At 47.9% G+C, this 18,505-nt stretch overlaps 2 protein-coding genes across 11 annotated transcripts in view; one reads left to right on the forward strand and one right to left on the reverse strand.

Annotated features, from left to right (window-relative positions):
• The window catches only part of LOC126527130 (sodium- and chloride-dependent glycine transporter 2-like), a 107,095-nt gene that overhangs the window by 26,235 nt on the left and 62,355 nt on the right, over positions 1-18,505 (forward strand). For 4 of the 7 annotated variants that reach the window (XM_055068574.1, XM_055068571.1, XM_050174880.2 and 1 more), the window contains 4 exons: positions 820-1,048; positions 1,642-1,742; positions 3,477-3,635; positions 5,967-8,008. In XM_055068574.1, the coding sequence (XP_054924549.1) occupies positions 820-1,048; positions 1,642-1,742; positions 3,477-3,635; positions 5,967-6,299 (822 nt within the window). In that variant the 3' untranslated portion in view covers positions 6,300-8,008. Of the gene's footprint in view, positions 1-819; positions 1,049-1,641; positions 1,743-3,476; positions 3,636-5,966; positions 8,009-18,505 lie in introns of those variants that run through there. The other 3 variants (XM_055068573.1, XM_055068575.1, XM_055068576.1) reach the window with 2 other exon arrangements.
• Positions 8,993-18,505, reverse strand: part of LOC126527131 (sodium- and chloride-dependent glycine transporter 2-like) — a 29,214-nt gene continuing 19,701 nt past the window's right edge. The window contains exons 13-15 of one of the 4 annotated variants that reach the window (XM_050174882.3): positions 15,963-16,063; positions 13,982-14,149; positions 8,993-10,043 (exon numbers count right to left, since the gene is read on the reverse strand). In XM_050174882.3, coding sequence (XP_050030839.1) covers positions 9,738-10,043; positions 13,982-14,149; positions 15,963-16,063 — 575 coding nt within the window. In that variant the 3' untranslated portion in view covers positions 8,993-9,737. The other 3 variants (XM_072284441.1, XM_055068578.2, XM_055068577.1) reach the window with 3 other exon arrangements.

An 18,505-nucleotide genomic window follows, 5' to 3' on the forward strand; every position in this document is an offset into this window, starting at 1 on the left:
GCTTCCCTTACACAGATCGAACAGACCGGTGATCGCAGTGCCATGCGGTGAAAAATCGGCGCAACATACCAGCGAAAAGTATAATGAAAGGAAACGGCCTCGTGGCAGACAGTCCGCTCGCTTATCACTCACTCCTAGAACTGACGGCTCCGCGATCGAGTGGCGAAATGGGACGTTGCTTATGATTATCCGCGGGACACGTTTGAATAGCGCGCCAAAAGTGTGTTTCGCAGCTCCTAAAACGGACTCTTTTCGGTGACTTCTCACGAAAGCGTGCGCTGACGATTAAGAGTTAGCTAAGAAACACAGTCACGTCAATTTATTCATTAAAAAAAGAGGATAGGGCGTACAGAAACCAACGCCATAGAACAGCAGACATTTCCTACAGAAAAGCATTGACGCCTCTCACGTGACGGACGTTTGATCGGAGCGTCATCTCGTGGCACCTTTTCCGAAATATGGGACGTTATGAGGCCTTCCTGCAAGGCGCCCTGTCCACACCTGGATATGTATATCTTATACACTGGTCACGCGGTATATGTGTCGATACTCACGTCCATATACTCGCACCCACTAGGCACTCACTCGCATTCGCAACCAAGTCTACTCACCTCTCACAAGTGGACTTGCGTTCGTACTCTCGTCTGTCCGCTCACGCCCTTGGTCGCTCGTTCAAAGTCATGCCTCTGAAAGGAGTATGCGAATAAGCATGACCGAGTGAGTGTACTCGTGGGCGAGTAATGACCACATATATACTAGCCACCGTACCTGTACTGCATGCGCGTCACCGTGGGCCCGGCGCTCGCATCGCCCCAACAGTTCTCGTCGGTGGAGTGCCTGCTGACGCCGTTCAAGGACCAGTTCCCGGCGCTGCGGTCGCACGGCCCGCTGTTGTCTTTCGCCGTGTGCGCGCTCATGTGCGTGTTCGGCATGCCCATGGCCAGCCAAGGGGGCCTCTACATCCTCACTGTGATGGACACCTACCTGGGCGGATACCTGCTGCCGTGGATCGGACTCGCCGAGCTGCTCGTCGTCCTGCTCGGTTACGGTATGACGCGACCGCGGGTCCCGCGTTGTCACCTGCGCGTACAAGTTAACGCGGTCTACTGTGGGCAGCACAAATCGGGAAAGCGGGAGAAATGCACGAGCGTTGACTTCTAACTACATTTTACATTCACTAAGGGCGTGCATTTATATAAAGAGCGAGATTAACAATGATAAACGAGAGGTTCGATTTTTTGTTACTACCACATGAAGACGAAGCCAGAAAAACAGAGTGAAAGTTTATATTGTGCTGCTTGCGCAGCAGGAAAGGTAACGTATCGATACCGGGGAAGATCATTTCGAAGACAATGAGTGCTTCGAGCTTAGGTATAGCGCTGAGTTCAGCAAATGTCTGTAGCGAAATTCCGAAGGCATCGATTGCAAACCCGCAGAGAACCTTGGTAGAGTTGACGTGCAGGCGAGCTCCGAACCCTACACACAGAAGACCGCCGTCCTCTCCCCAAGCGCGCGGTGTTTTCACGTGGTTAAGACACGTTGGCGGGCTAGTTGCGCTGTGTCTGTGTATCTGTTTCTTTCTACGTCCTCGTTCAGTCGCGCTTATACACTCTACCATGGGTGTTTTCACGCTGGTCGCAGGACTGACACGCTTCTGCGCCGACATCGAGTTCATGACCGGCGACCAGCCCGGCGTGGCGCTCAAGATCTGCTGGGCCGTGTTCTGCCCCTTGTGCCTCACGGTGAGTTGATGTCGCTTAACATTTATTTATTTAGTTATAATCATCATCATCATCATCATCATCATCATCATCATCGGGGGGTGGGGGGTGGAGGTTTCGCACTTTCGCCTCGTTTTAAGAGGAAGTTTTAGCTCGGAAGCTCCTGTCTAAATACTCAGGAAAGGAGAAACTGTTTTTCTCGGCAACCACTGCACCGAATACGATGCGGTTTGTTGCACTTAAAGGAAACAAATTGCAATCTATAGTGACTATTGACATCAAAATTTTCTACTTAGGCCGCCTATTGTTTAACAAAATTTGTTGACTATTGTAAACTTCACAAAACGAAACTATCAACTATACAACTCCATAACTTAACAATGAGGAATGACATCAAAATTCTGTAAATTGCATCTAACAGTACAAAGCAGACAAAATTAATGTATTATACACCGCTCCGCAATTTACTGTTGTGAGTAGGACTTTGTGTTTACAGAACCCATGCAAACAACGTAACAAGTTCACGTAAGATATAAATTTATATATCAGATTTCTCCACTTTGGATGCTAGATGCATTTTACAGAAGTGCAATATCTGTTCTTGATCCAGAGCTACGAATTTGCAAACTTCGCGCTTCTGTTTTTTCAAACTTTCCAGAGTTTGAAAACTGTTTAAAAGAAGTCAGGCCTAAATAAAGAGTCCGCTTCCAATAGTCACTAGAATTTAACCTAGTTTCTCAAATGCGTTTCTGTGTTTTACATGTATTTGAATAGGCGGCATCGGAGTTGCCTCAATGGCGATATAAATTTCAGGGAATCGAAGCATGCAGGAAAATAACAGGACTTTACTGACTTTCGGCCGGGCTCCGGCCGCAAGGTCAGTTATTTTTCCTACGTGCTTCTATTCCTTGAACTATTTCTGTGCCGCATCATGTAACTCCATGCTATATATATGTATAATATATTTTGAGATGTTCAAACGCCGCTGTCTGTATTTGGATAGACTGTGGCCTTTCACTTTCGGCTAGCACAAGCATTCCTCTTTACATCACCAGGAATTGGGGGAAATATTTCCGCGAAGATACCTCTGTGAGTGAGGAGCAATACCTGTTTCGTTTAGGAGAAATAACGGCGGACCTGCGTTGCTTACTGCGGAGGTGCAGGCGGACAGAAAAAAAAAAAAACCGAAGGGTTATATGCCCAGCCAGAAGCTTAAAGACTGGCTATAGTTACTTAACCGAGTACATTATGAAAAGTTCATCATTTGTGATTGAGGGACAGGTCAGTCATTCAGGAACGACGCTGGACTGATAACTTTTAGTCCTTTTCTTAGTCTAGCGTCTTTCCCGTCTGTCTGACTAAACATTTTCACCACAGGGAATCACAGTGACACATAGCTACTCTCAAAAGAGGCCACCACCATACCAGGAATCCAACCCTCCGCGAGCGCGCAGTGGACTAAGTCCACGAATCTTGCCAATATAAGAGTCATTCCACCTCACCAACAGCACTGGACCTACGTAGTGGGCTTAGTCGATTTTAGTATGTTCTACGCGCTCACGCCCTTTGATTCTTCGTACTTATTATGTTATAAAGAAATAATCAATTTCAACGACCGCTTCACACAACGCCATAAACGGTGTTAAATTTGGGACTAGAACTAAGCAACAAACCAGCATTGGCTATCACCCTATAGGTTCCGTGCGTGTGGTTAAACGGCGCCACACGGGCGCTTCCCAATCCGCTCTCCCGCAGTGGATCGTGATCGCCGACCTGTTTCTGTACGGCGAACCGCTGACGCTGGGCGAGTACGCGTTTCCGACGTGGGTGAACGTGGTCGGCACGTACACGGTCATCGTGGCCGTCAAGATCATCGCCGCCTTCGCCCTCTACCACTTGCACAGCTGCGGATACGTGAGTGGCTCAACCATGCCACTGCGAGGCGCTCCTTTCCCTACGTAGTGGCGTAGAATACAACTTTACGATATGTGGAGGTGATATATATAATGAGGTAAAATAATATAGAAAGAGAGATAGGCAGAATGTTATGCAGTAAAACGTCTATAGCTCGATCATGCAGGCTTGGAGATTATATGTCTCAGCCCCGTTTCATAGCGGCCGGATGCCATTTATAAATTGTCGTAATAATTATCATTGTCCGTGGGTTGATGGCACTCGGGAGTGTCGTTTCCTCTCATTGCTCGCAATCCTTATATAGACGTCATTCGCCGTTTTGCATAACTGCGCAACGTGGCTGCGCTAGCGCGCAGTTGCGTGGGCGAAAGGAGTCGCGTTCACTTGTGTTCGTTATGTAGGGCGACTGCACTGATATGCTGCTTGAACATGTTTCTTGACTCTGCTGTACGAAAGAATTATATGAGATACACTGCAAGATTCCCACGCAACTATCGCAGGAATTTTTTGACGAACGTTTGGGTGCATAGTACCGGTTCGGCAGCACTGGCAGTGATAGGCAACGGCAGGCGCCTATCTTTGTCAATTTGCGGTGCGGAAGAGGACATGTATACCGTAGGAGCTCCGTCTGCTGCGGCATTGCCATAGCCTGCGCCGCAGCCGGATAACGGGACAGTTAACGTGTCTAATTATATTATCTTTCCTCCAAGTTCTTTGATCTGAACTATTGAATGATGTTCCTCTGCCATTAATTTTTTTGTCTGTTACAATCTGGTCCAGTATTTCTTCATCCTTTTCTTTCGTTTCTGTATCTGTGTATTTTGATTAACTCAAATCGCCCGATTTTTGGCCCATCCCCCCGTTGTTTACGTGTATTTTTTTTACTATCACTACTAACAGAACTAGCTACAGTATAGGAATCGCGTTACCTCATACTAAAACCGCCACTATCATCATCATCACCACCACCACCACACTATCATCACCGTAATCATCAATCATCGGCAAGGGCCGGTCCTGCGCATGGCACAACGTCCCCTGCCAGACATGGTCGCTCGGTATGGTGTTAGGCTGCTGAGCACGAGGTCGCGGGATCGAATCCCGGTCACGGCGGCCGCATTTCGATGGGGGCGAAATGCGAAAACACCCGTATACTTAGATTTAGGTGCACGTTAAAGAACCCCAGGTGGTCGAAATTTCCGGAGTCCTCCACTACGGCGTGCCTCATAATCAGAAAGTGGTTTTGGCACGTAAAACCCCATAATTTATTATAGTATGGTCGCTCGGAACGAAACCCAGAACATAATTTGTACTTAATCATATGCTGTATACTAAAAGCCAAAATAGGAGAAACACAGTCACCTTAAACTGATAAACTACACTTTCACAACTCTATTTTATTTAGTATGGCGGCAAGACATTGAATATACAAAGATAAAGTAAAGGCCAAAATTAATTTTTTCGCTAATTTCGCTCCAAAACCCAGCTGCCGGTACGTCATTTTGCCATCATGAATTTCGAAGTATCTTTTAGTACCTGGGCCGTTATGGATTAGTCAACGTTCCCGAAGCTTACCAGCTTCAGTCCTTGGCTCTTCTGTCGTTGAAATCTAGTTTTACCTATAAATTTTTGACTAGGTACGAGCAAGTGCCGTCGAAGTTAGGTCATGGCCAGCTGGTGCTGGAGCTCTTCAAGTTTTTCTTCCGCCACTCGTCATTCATTTTTGCGTCTTTTCTGGAATTTCGTGCCTCGATCCTATCTCGGCAAGAGAAGCTTTTTTGGTACCGTAGAAGCGCAATGTGGTTGTCCGATGACCACTAGTCGGGAAGCTCTGCAGCGGCGACAGTGGCGGTCGTAGAAATAGGAACGTCTTTGGGAACCGTCACGACTTTCATGGAGTCACGGTGAAAATGTAGCGTAGTAGTGAATGCCTTCGCATTCACCACTATAGACGCCCGAATTCACCATTTGTGTAGCAGACGATCAGAGAACACGAGATCCTTGCATGTGAAATATATATATTTACAATATTTGCAAGACAGCAAACAAGCTAGTAAGAGCGCCTACGTCGTGGTTGAGCAGCGTCAAACATGGCGTCCAGTAGAAGCGGCGGAAGCCAATGTCTCACGTCGGCTTCTTCGTCGCGTGAGTCGGTTAACACTATGTGTACTGAAGCATAACGCCTTGTACCACGGGGTCACACATGGCGCCCAGAAGAAGCGGCGGAAACCTTCTGTCTCACGAGTCGGTTAACACTACGCATACTAATGCATAGCGCCTTGTACCACGGAGTCTTTGCGAGCGTCAAGGATATTGCGCACCCCGACGCAGGACCTGCACAAGGCCCTGCTTCCGTCGCACAACTGGGGACCTAAGGACCCCGTAGACCATCGCGAGTACCTGTGCTTTCTGCGACAGCGGGGCATGAGCCGCCTGTCCGAGCAAGACCCGCAGCTGTTGCCGCCGCTGGAAGACAAAAGCGGCACCGTTTCGTCGCGGGTGCCCCCTGTCGGCCTCGATCACCCCGTGCCGCTGGCGGAAGCAGCAGCGCCCCTGCCGGATAATGCGCCGGCGAATCCTGACGTCACGCCCGACTTGCCTGACGTGCACGCCGCGCCACCTGCCGCCATTACTTCTGGCGCCAACATAACGGCCGCCATCTAAGATCCTAGATGTGTTGATGGACATGGCGACGTCTCTTGTCATCGAATAATATTGTTTCGTGTTTTCGGGACGTTTATCTTGGCGCGCGTCTCGCTGTATATAACGCTTGCCCATTATCCTTAATTTTCTCACTTTTGCTTCGTGAAATTATCCATTCAGAAAAGCGATTGGCTGTGTACTTGCACCGAAGAAGTAATCGTAAACGCGTATCGTTACGTGAACTAGCGAAAATAGAAAAGACGAGATCTGTCGCAAGCACGCACTTCGAGTTGAACAATGGGAGCCACTTGGGGATCGACACAATCGTTGCAACCACGCTGCGTACTTGTGCAGCTTCTTCTTTAAAGATAGATTTTGTTGAGCACGTAGGTTCGGTGTTCGCATGTATTTTACTGACGTGATTCGCGAAGGGTATGCTTGTCTTGAAGCTTCGAGTGTTTACACCGAATGTAAAACCTCGTTGTAGTTAACATTTGGTTCATCCTGTGCTTTCCCACTTCTCCCATTTTTAAATGCGCGCAGCTTAGTCTTGACCGCCATCGCGTGCTTCTGCTTTAATCTCGCAATGCTGATGTCTGGTGTGAACTGTGTCCTGTGTATGTATTGTGTGCTCTTTGACGCTCTTGTACGCCACCTGTTATCCTGCGCTCCACTGGCAGCGTGTCATTTAGGCAAGCTGCCAAACCCGAGTGACTATCACGTCCAATTCTATGCCGACGGTGTATAACGGCCTACGGAGTTGTAAGCTGGCCGAGCGAAATTCCCTCATGTCGTGACTACTCTTTGCGTGTCATGGCATGATGGCCACGTTTGATTACTGCACTTGCGTCTCCGGCACACACTGGTTCACCTAAAGCTTTTGCAACGTGTTCGTGGACGTACGCGTCACAAGAAAAGTGGCAATCGTATGCAACGTGTCAAGCCTCATTAAATTGTAATTCTAAATCTAGTCACGGATTCGAAAAGCGGTACATAAACAGATCTGGTTCTCCCTCGTGAGTATATTATTCAGCACATCGTCGTCGTCGTGCTGAACACTACCAATAATCAGTAGCATCATCACCTTTTATATCTACTGCAGGATGAAAGCCTAGCTCCCCCAGTGTTCTTCAACTGTACCTTTCTTGCGTGAACTTACTCGATGCTGTACTGGCAAATTCCCCAATTATGTCACATCCGTCTTTATAACATGTGGGTAAAGCGATAATTTTGCACCTCTGTGAACGAAGTGAAATGATGTACACAGGATCTCCCGCTCCTGAGTTCAGGGACCAACTGTTAACCTACAACCAGATCACCAAGCACTATTACTTAGGCGCAGGGAATTCCCCCTGCCATATTCTAAATTAAGTAGGCCACGGGCGGTTACATTAAGGCTTTTGCAGACACGAATGTACCTAACCCGGTCATCATGAATAAAATTAATCCGGACTGCGGGGTCTATTGTAGTAAGTGTGGGGGTTGCTCGATTTAGAACACCTGCTTTGGCGCTGCTTGGAGTTGGCCGGTGACGGTTCTCGAGGTGGGCAGTAGTGGCAGCGGATGCTGCACAGTGAGTTGCTGGCGGACCGATTCAGGGCTGTCCAGAGGGCTCGTGTGACGGCAGAAGGGCTCGACCGCCCTGTCCCGACGTGGGAGCGGCCCGTATCAGTCCCAGACGGATCTCTCAGGACCTAAATACAGTTCTTCATACCATACCATACGCCAGGGCGAGATCTGGCAAGTAGTAGTAGTGTACTCTGGTGGAGGCGCGATAAGTCGCATCTTAGGCCGAAACTAGCTCCAATGCTTCTGACTTCCTGACGGATCCATCCGACAATTTACCGTGATCTCGGCTTACCCAAAGTAACAAACGCGACGCGTTGACAGCGGCGTCTCGGTTAAATATTTGTCGGTTAAATGTCTATGCGAGGACGAGATGTGGCAAGCAGTAGCGCGACGTGGCGGAGACGCGTCGAAGTTTTCTTTGCGGGTACGTGAGCCGAGGCGCAAGCACGCGCGCGCGCGTGCATCTGAAGAGGAAATCAAAATAGGCTCATTAACAGAGCAGCACTGCAGCGGATAGATGTGGGTGTCTTTTTTTAGAGGAGCACGATTTCCCAAGGAAACGGAGCACGCTGGTTGCGGTAGTGAACGAGATGACAGCGCGCGTCCTGGATGAAATTGTTAATGAAATTCGCAAGTATTTTGCAGGGCCGACGCGGTTAGCACAAAAAGAAAGTCGGGCAGTGGCCGATTATGGTGAAGGAACAGCAGAGCGTGCTGTGCCGAAAGAGTAGTGTGACAAAAGCTTGCTGCTGCTTCATAAAAACAAGTGGCAGCCGAGTGATAACACGCCTACAGAGAATGCGAGCCTTATCATACGCAACAAATGTTTTCTTCTTCATCATCATATAGTTTGACAAAACACATGTTTTTGCCGCAATTGAACACTCACAAAAGGAAGACACATAAAGACAACACGGGCGGCACTTCCAACTGATTTATTTTGGGCTGTGACCCAAGAATATATATATATATGTGTATGTACATACACGCATGCGCTGGCTGTTCACAGATCTACGTTACCCAACGGTCAAACAATCTAGTTTCCGATTTATAGAGCACGATAGATCTATCACTAATGCAATTTGTTCCTTTCTTTTTTATATAGTAGGCTTCCATCAGCTCACGTGCTGTTTGAAATCTACTTCTTCCAAGAATTCTAATCTCAGAAAACCGTGGTTTTCACATGCAGGCGTTGCAGTGCGCAGGCAAATGTGCCACGCTATCTTTTCTTGGCAGAAGTAGATTTCAAACAGTACGTGAGCTGATGGAAGCCTACTATATAAAAAAAGAAAGGAACAAATTGCATTAGAGATACATCTATCGTGCTCTATAAATCGGAAACTAGATTGTTTGACCGCTGGGTAACGTAGATCTGTGAACAGCCAGCGCATGCGTGTATGTATATATATATTCTTGGGTCACAGCCCAAAATAAATCAGTTGGAAGTGCCGCCCGTGTTGTCTTTACGTGTCATCCTTTTGTGAGTGTTCAATTGCGGCAAGAAACATGTCTTTTAGTAAGCACCAACTAGGCCAACAAGCAGTTCTGCTGCAATATAATTTGACGATGACGATTTCTTGCTATACCTTTCATATTTTGTAAAGTTGGCTTCTCCTTTCAAAAACATAAAAGGAGGCAAAGCACGCTTTACCGGGGCCGAAAGACTGCACAATGTGCGCGCTGCCACGTTCACTTTTTCCTCACGCGTTTGTCCTTGCAATCCTTACTGGTCTCTATATCAACGCCTCGTCGTGCTATTTCAATTGCTTGTTGCGCGTTACGCAGAATTTACAGCAATCAAGAACGACTCGGCCCGTCCGCCCACGTTTATTTCCTTGATGTTAGGGCAATCTCCGGCCGACACAACTTGGGCTTTGGCTCGGGATTTGTCTATTTCTTTTCCTCCCCTTTAGCACCCGCTTTCGCCTCTGCTTTCGGCTCATCCTTGCTCTTGACCTTGACAGCCTCACCGGCTGCCTCAACTTCCGGCTTTTGCGCAGCGGCGGCCTCCTTGGCCTCTTCCAATGCCTTGAGCTTGATCTCGAGCTCGCGCAACTCCTTCTCCTCCTCGTTGAGTCTCTCAGCTTCCTCGACCTTCATGTAGCCCTTCTCGACCATGAAGAGCCGGTAGCGGCGGCGGTCTTCGTAGCCCTGGGGACCCCAGTTATCTCGAGGACTGATCGCCTTCCAGAAGTCCTGCGAAACGAGATTTTAGAGAGCTTTAGTTGAGCGTCGCTTGCGCTCCGCTACGCTCACATTTTACGCGCTATGGAAACTGCGTCGCGGAGAAACGCGTTCATTTCGCATTTTCAATAAGCGCGTCTCTCGGAGACGCGAAGACGCAAGCGACGCGCAAGCCATCTTGACTGCGGAACGACAAAGAAGCGAGGAGGACGCACTACATATTTGTTAATCCACGCACCCGTCACACAATTCTGAGAGTACTGTGGTCCCACTTGTATAATTTTCTTTGTAATTAATTGCGATTAATAGATACTTGCTTTGATTGGCTTTCTCACACTGCGCGCTCAATCGTCTCGGCAGTGGAGCGGGGGCAACGTTCTGCCGTCTTCTGTCGGCAAGAAAGTTGTGCATGGCACGTACTAATTAACCTTCTCGTTGAGCAACTGTGTGTAAATTGTTACTGCACACGGGTACAAGTAGAACGGGCCCGTGCACACAAGTAGACAAGCGAATGATAGGCGCTGAACGCAGATACAAACACACACATCGCCTTTCTTCACCACGGGCATGCGACCTTTGAGTGTTAAAAACGACTTCATTGGCTGTTTCTGAGCGCTTGCTCTAACTTTTTGAATGCAGCTTACACACATAAAAAAAACACATCTCTTCATTGGCTGCTTCTAAGCACGCTCTCCAACTTTTCAAATGGACTTATACCCAAAAAGAAAACAAATATTTAAAATTTTGAATAAATAAGATTAGCTAATTAGCTACATAACCACTCTTCACAACATAGTCTGAGTTATTCGAGATGACTACGAACATGTACCACCGGTCCCATTCGCCTAAGCTGTACGAGACTACTAAAGCGAAAGCTTTACTAACCGCGTCGGGCCGAGTTTCGCCGCCGCCAGCAATTTGACCTTCATTTGACCACAGCTGCGTCGTAGCCTTAGCAACGCATAACGTGACTCGCCGTGCCGAGCTCCGCCGCCGCCGCCGCCGACTTGGCGCATGCGCTCTCCGCAGCTAGGTTGCCTCCTGACCACGTGACTCGCCGCGCGCCTGGCTAAGTGGAGCGCCGCGCTCGCCTAGTCAGTGCGAGCTTGGCAATGGATGACAACGAGGCCGGGCCGTCTTCTCTGAGCATTGCGCGGGAGACTTTGAGCCGTCGTTGCCAAGCGGCGTCTGACCACCCCGCGGATATCGCCCGGCGAGGTGCTCCACTGAAGAGGGTTCGGAATGCAACAGGCGTCGCACCGTCTAGATCAATGTAGCGACCGCGTTCGCGCCATGTCCGTTTGTGCTTCGACGCTGCGCATGTTCGCGGCGTCTCTTTGTATGTCTAGTACTTACGCTTTCCCTCTGGCACAACAGGCGTCGCACCGTAGAACGATACGTGTGTACCCAGGCCTAATCACAATCATGTCTAGCCACCGACCCAGGCACAGCCGTCATATCTGGCTTAACGATGATTGTATACCTAAGTAAAATAATTACAGCTAAATCAAAGGTTAAGGAAATGAAACGAAGACCTAACCACGGTAAACCAAGCTTTCGCTTTGCATATCCAGGGTTATCTGAGCTAAGCCGCAGCCAATTTGTTTAAAGTTTGGTTCTCGTTACGCGAGGCACGTGGTATGTGGACCACTTGGGTGACTGGGTATGTTCTGCCTGCTGTCTTGCGGAGTAGATACTTGGGTCACTTGACAAGTACCCGAACAGACAACTTTCTGGTGGTTTCTGGCTGGCCTAGTAGACCACGTGTGTCACTGCGCATGTGCTCATTCATAGCCAATCCCCCAGAATGGATGAGCCACTGTGACACAAGGTGTGGATCTTAGACGTGTTGTACGTCACTGTGCCCACGCACCTCTCATGAACATTCTTCCTTTGACAAGCGTCATACACCGCCTTCGTCCTAGCAGCTGCAAGCGATGAAGCTCTGCTCGTGTCACACACTACTGCCTGTACCTCGCCAACTAGAAGAAGCCTCGCGTCATTTGGATTTCAGCATTGCTTTGGATGCGCGCGTTTCCTTTAACTAGCGCTATACTGACGCAGGACGAGAACGAGAGGAACGCAGTGCATGATGGCAGTTGAAAATGTCTGTCCTGAGATACGCGCCAACTAACCGAACTTTCTTCTCTAATTAAGCAAATCTCGGACAACAGAAGCGCGAAATATCAATCGAACAGTTTTTTTTCTTCAAACGACGACGGCGTTTTTTAGAAACCACTTATAGACGAGAACGCGGGCAACATTTTCACGTGTAAGGTGTTCACACGTTAGGCTCGTGATAATGGCTTTTACGATATATGCGTAATTTTGCGTTCCCCAATTTCTTCCTTTCTGTTGTTTTCTCTTGTTCTCATTGTGCAGAGGATAACGTGTAAATAAAGTCCTCCTTTTAAAAAATCCTAACGCAGCATTTAAAAAGCTCTTGACCCGCCGTGGTTGCTCAATGGCTATGGTGTTGGGCTGCTGAGCACGAGGTCGCGGGATCGAATCCCAGCCATGGCGGCCGCATTTCGATGGGGGCGAAATGCGAAAACACCCATGTACTTAGATTTAGGTGCACGTTAAAGAACCCCAGGTGGTCGAAATTTCCGGAGTCCCCCACTACGGCGTGCCTCATAATCAGCAAGTGGTTTTGGCACGTAAAACACCATAATTTTTTTAAGAGCCCTTGAGGGACATAGCGCAATTCCACTTCCTGAGCTGGCATTCTCGGAGACGGACGTTACTTGCACGACACACCAAAACTGATCATCGGTTAACTAACAATGTTGTCGGCTTTAGATGTCAACAAAGCTTGAAATTCAGCTAATTAGTGAAGTTCCATCTTTACGCGAGCGTTAAGAAAGAACTTGAACAAGAACGTACAAATAGGTACGAGACTGAACACATTGGCATGCTTGATATCTTCAGTCGCGTCCTCGTCCAAGTTCTTTCCTAGCGCTAGCGCAAAAAAAAGATGGCTGAATAGAATTGTGGTTTTTATCGCTTAGTTACACAACTGCAAACTTGATGCTTCAATATTCTTTCCAATTTAGCGATTTTCAGTAGACTTTGTAAAAGAAGCTAAATATGGCCTAAATAAAGAAATATCTACTTCCTGCAGTTCCCAGATTTTTTCAATTAGAAGAACACTGACAAACAATAAAATTTAGTGCATTAGATGCCAAGAAAAAGGATTTCTTCGTTTCCATGCATTTACATAGGAGCTCCTGAGGCAAGACTTTTTCTGAAGTGATGATAAAGTTCATTCGTCAGTTTAAGGTTGTCGGTATGAGTTACTAGAGGTACCAAGTAATTTTGATGTTGAAAACAAGGTCTTCTCTGCTGAATTCTCAAGGGTCTGGTGTATCTCGGTATCTTGTAACCACTTCAAGAAGGAAAGAAACACACTATTCCGCGCCTTGAATGTGTCATAGTGAGTCGCAAAATGTATCAAAATGTAGATCTTAATAAGATAATAAGCAATAATTAATCGCAGAGTAGGTAAAATTAATGATACGGGCATAAGCAGTGTCCATATAGTAGAAAAATAACCACTTGGCACCATAGTCTGCACTATCTGCAATATCGGCCCACCTGGCCTATTGGTCGAAAAAAGAAAGGGTCAACGAAGTGCTGACAGTAAAGAAGGCATTGTCTATGTAATTACGCGTGAAACACGATATGAATAAGGTACGAAATGAGTGAATAATGAACATGAAAACAATGCGGTGATATGATGAACATTTGATCATCCAATCATTTGACCCACCATGTACGTCGGCTTAAGCGTTGACTTGGTTCAACCTTTCTCTTTTTCTTAGCGGGATCTCTGGTGAAGGTACTTTCGATCATGAATCTACGTTGAGCATATAAAAACGCGCGCGACTGTATACCTACGCATGTAACCTAAGCGAGTGCAGCGCCGTTAGAGCAGAGATAGGCCTCACCCATTTGGCGGCCCTGAGTTCCTTGATGGCGATAATGGGGATAATGGCGAGACCGATGCCGGCCACCAAGAAGCCGGTGATCTGCGACCACACCGGGAACTCGTACAAGCTGCCATGTCGTTTCACCTTCACCGACTCGAAGTTGGTAAGCGACGTCACGGCCAGGATCTGGGGAGAGGACGGTACAGGAACATGCTTCTCAGGTGCAATGGTGTCGCTGGGCGAGCTCTGTGCGTGCTTAGTTTTCGGTGGTCTGACATTAAGGACCGCGTGTTCAACACTACATTGTCGCACGTGCGTATCGTTTTGCTTTTCTGTCAGTGGCCACACTTCGCGAGATTGTCACCGTCATCCAGTAATCGCTCGGCGCAAGAAGCGCATACTATAGTCGAAATTTCTCGAATCGCAGACTCTATATGGGCGCCGCCATATTGCTTATGCAGTGACGCCATCTATGAGGTGTCCGCTTTCGCCGCCACGCTGGCTTGGACGAATGCTCAGTGTTGTGTGCCAACTGAAGCACTAAAAATAAAACAGCTAAAACATCTCCAAATCGTTCCGCAGCACGCGATGGCAACACACTGAATAAGCGTGCCGCGTCGGCTCGCACAAGCCAGAGAGGAGGAGCACATGCTCACGGCGCGGTGGTTTCCTCCTCGCCCAATGAAGAAGGTCTATAAAAAGTTGTCTAACTAGGTTGCGTCCGCGACGCGAGTACCGCTTCACCTTCTCGAATGCATGCGAGCACCAACAGTTACGCTGTAACGCGCGTGGTGGCACATGTATAAATAGCGGGCGCACTTGACCCACCATTTCAGATTCGACAGCCGCGCTCGCCACTGTCGTTGTGGTTTAAGTGCTGATCGATTTTCCGGGTACAAGTTTAGACAGCCAGTAAAGAGCGAAATTCTTAACTCACAGTTATGGCGGTGTTTTGGTTATCCACCGTGTAGCTACGATGTGACGATATTCTCGCAAGGCCTCTTGTACATCATAATGCACATTTACGTCAGTCCTTTTCGAAATTAATCCGGGAAGTAATTGCGTAAAATATTCGTCTCGGACACAATCTGAATTTGGAATCATGACTCGGAATTCAGATTACTAAGCATATAAAAATCGATAACAATGCCTTCGACTGACTCACGTCCTTTTCTTGTTTTATGCGTTTGCGCATGTGCATTTTTTGTGTATGCATGTGATGCTCTGTTTTTCGGAATAAACAGTTGTAATCGTAGCGCTCGTCTTTCCTTTCGCCTCTCACTGTCTTCTTTTTTCGATGTTTTTTGCGCTAAAAAGTAACATGTTAAATGAACAGTTTCCTGTTGAGTTTGTCGGCTTCGGTCTTATAGAGAAGTAACGCAGCTCCGTAAAGGCTGATGATGAATGAAAGGATTGTACCTGAATTTCTATGTATTAATTTTGTATAAACTCTATAGTTCTCAATTAAGGACAACGCACCTGCATGCGCTAATAACCGAGGGCCTGGAAGATACGCATGACGAAGTGCCGTGCTAACTAAAGCGAGTATTGCGCGACTTTCACGAGTGCAAAGACGCATAGTTTCTTATGCATATTTTAGCTACCACGGGAATGAAGGGCATGTAGTACATATGGATTTGTCTCATCTTCGAGCTGCGATCACTTATTGTGCTTTATCTTTCTAAATTTTCTATAAACATTTTTCCTAAACGCATGAGCGCAATTAGCTTCTACGCAGAAGCCTAATCATTGCGACATCTTGCATTTAATGCCCGATATATATATTTTCTTATCGAGAAGGATAAATTTGCAAAATCGCAAGGCGGTTTGAAGCCCGAAAGAAGATGTTTAAGACAAATTTAATGCACGGCCGATCATTCCCGTGCATGAACGCAGCCGAACTGCCAACTTGCAGCCCCGGATAGAAACTAATAGCCTGCGTTTCCTCTGGTAATTTTTTTTTTTTGTAGGAAATTGTGCGAAGACGGACATCACTCACCGCCACAGCCACTGGAAGACAGAACTTCCAGGTGACGTACATAAACATGCCCGGCGCGCCTCCGAGCATGAACTCCATGTCGGCGATCATGCGCGAGATGCCTGCAACCGTGAGAACGTGCGCGCAAGTGTCGTGCATCGGCGGCCAATGTCAACGCACATCAATGACTGCGACAGACTTGCCTACACCGCAAGCGCTTGCTTTTTATCGGCAACTCCTGTTGTGTCTCGCATTGCAAACAGACAAGGCGCGGTGCCAAGATCGTGCACGTGACGGTCGTGTCTGCGATGTGTTACGCCAATGTACACGCAGCGAAAAACGTCAGAAAGTTCAAGCAAACCCCTCTCGCGTCTTTCACGGAGGAACCGCTCTCCTCGCTAGCATGCAGAGATGGCGTCACGGCCATCGCCTTTGCGTCTCCCGCGTATCGCCTGCAGGGCACGGACATACAGCGGCAACGCAAAACGCAGAGCGCGCGAAACCGCCACTGTAAACTTGGCACGGCAAAATCACCGAAATACAGACAAATAAAAGGAGACGGGACTATAGGAAACATGGTCGCAGTGATATGAGCTTGACAACACTCAAGGCACACAGCAGGCGCAACACAAGAATCTCAGCACAGAATGCCCAACGCTCATTCTGTGCATTTCGCGGTTATTACGTTTGATTTTTTTAGCGTAACAGCAATGACTTACAATGCCAGTAACCAACTCTCCCAGCTTTAGCAAAAGTGGCAATAGTTTAGGGGAGGCGAAGCTTATGTGTGTACGTGGTGTAGCCCTGTCTACGCTGACAAGACAAAAGAGCAGCTTTTGCCTCAAGCCAGGCGCAATGCTGTTGAAAGGTATATTGTACCTTGATGAAAAAGGAAGGAAAACTGCCTGCGTTGAAAAGAGAGAAAAGGAAATGCGGCGTATCCAACGAGTTGGAATCTACACACAGCGAAGCTTAGTGTGAGTGCATAAAGAGGGGAAACACGAGTTTGTGTTTATACTTAATGTCCGCACAACGTGACACGGAAGGCTTTGTTCAGGCATTGTAGAGAGGCTAATGCAGTGCCGCTGCCGCTACCGCGGATGCGCGAAGGCGAGATTTCTGGCTTTTTATTTATTTCTCCCGCACGGCCGGCACCGCCGCTACCGCGGATGCGCGGAGGCGAGCGCCATCTGGTGGTGCTGCAAAGAAAGCAGCGGTGCGTGCGGGGCGCGTCTTCCGCTGTGATGGGTTGGCCTATGCAGTTAAAGAACAGCCAGGCCGCAGCGCCCACGGTCACGAAACCCGACGAGGCTCGCAAAGAAAAGCTTCGCTTTTAAAAAGCTATCAAATGGCGGTTAAACTTTGTGACCACCATGGATCAAGGAGATCAAGCATGTCAATTATAAATTCACCTACTTTCTTAACTACTCTCAGGTCTCGGAAGCATCTTAATATAAATATCTCGGAGTTCACCTCGCTCCTAACCTGTCCTGGGCATCCCACGTCGCCGCCATTTGCGCCAAAGCCTCACGAACCTTGGAGTATTTACGAAGAAACTTAAAAAACGCCCCAACCAGCATCCGGAAGCTTGCATATGCAACTTTTGTCCGGCCTCAACTAGAATTTGCAAGCCCTGTGTGGTCGCCTCATCAAAAATATCTAATCAATATGCTAGAAGCCGTACACAACAGAGCAGCACGTTTTATTTCTCGCAATTATAGCTATTCTCATAGCGTTACTGAAATTAAACAGAATCATGATATCATTTCACTTGAAACTCGCCGTTGCAATGCACTTCTCTGTTTGTTCCACAAGTACGTTCATGGTAATAGGCTGTCTCCGCTACCTCTCGAAAGGCCTTTGCGCATGTCAAAACGCCTCCATAACAATTTCAGTTACTCGCGCATCTTCGGTCACACATTAACCTTCAACAGCTCTGCGCTTCCACGTGCCATTTCTCTGTGGAACGCTTTGCCCGACACTATCGCTTCCTTAACAAACCATGATTCCTTCCGCAAGCAAGTCAGCAGTCATCTTTCAATAACACCCTTTTAATTTGTCCACCAGCTTATTGCTTTTCATTGCTATTTCTCACCTGTATCGTGGTTTGTACTGCGCATCAGTTACTTTTCTTAAAGTGCTGTATCTCTTGTGTTTGAATGCTTTATAGTAGAAATGTATAAGTACCACTTGCTACATAATATGTTCACTAGCTCATATAGTACTGTTTTATGCGAAGCATATTACTAGAGCTCAACCCAGCTCCTTAGGCGCGGCGGTGGCGCCTTCAATGACCTTTAGTGACCCCATGCCATACCACGTGACACCGTGACGTCACGACAGAGGAGAAACGGGGCTCCAACTCGCGCCGTCGCTCGCGGCGTCGCCTTCAAGGCTGACCACGTGACACCGTGACGTCACGACAGAGGAGAAACGGGGCTCCAACTCGCGCCGTCGCGGCGGTATATAAGCAGCTGCGCTTGTTTCTAGGTGGCTTTGGCTCAACTCTTGCAAGATGGGCTGGGTGGGAATCGAACCCGGGTCTCCGGAGTGTGAGACGGAGA

Source organism: Dermacentor andersoni, chromosome 9 (assembly GCF_023375885.2).
Source record: "Dermacentor andersoni chromosome 9, qqDerAnde1_hic_scaffold, whole genome shotgun sequence".
In the NCBI taxonomy this organism is placed as follows: Eukaryota; Metazoa; Arthropoda; class Arachnida; order Ixodida; family Ixodidae; genus Dermacentor; species Dermacentor andersoni.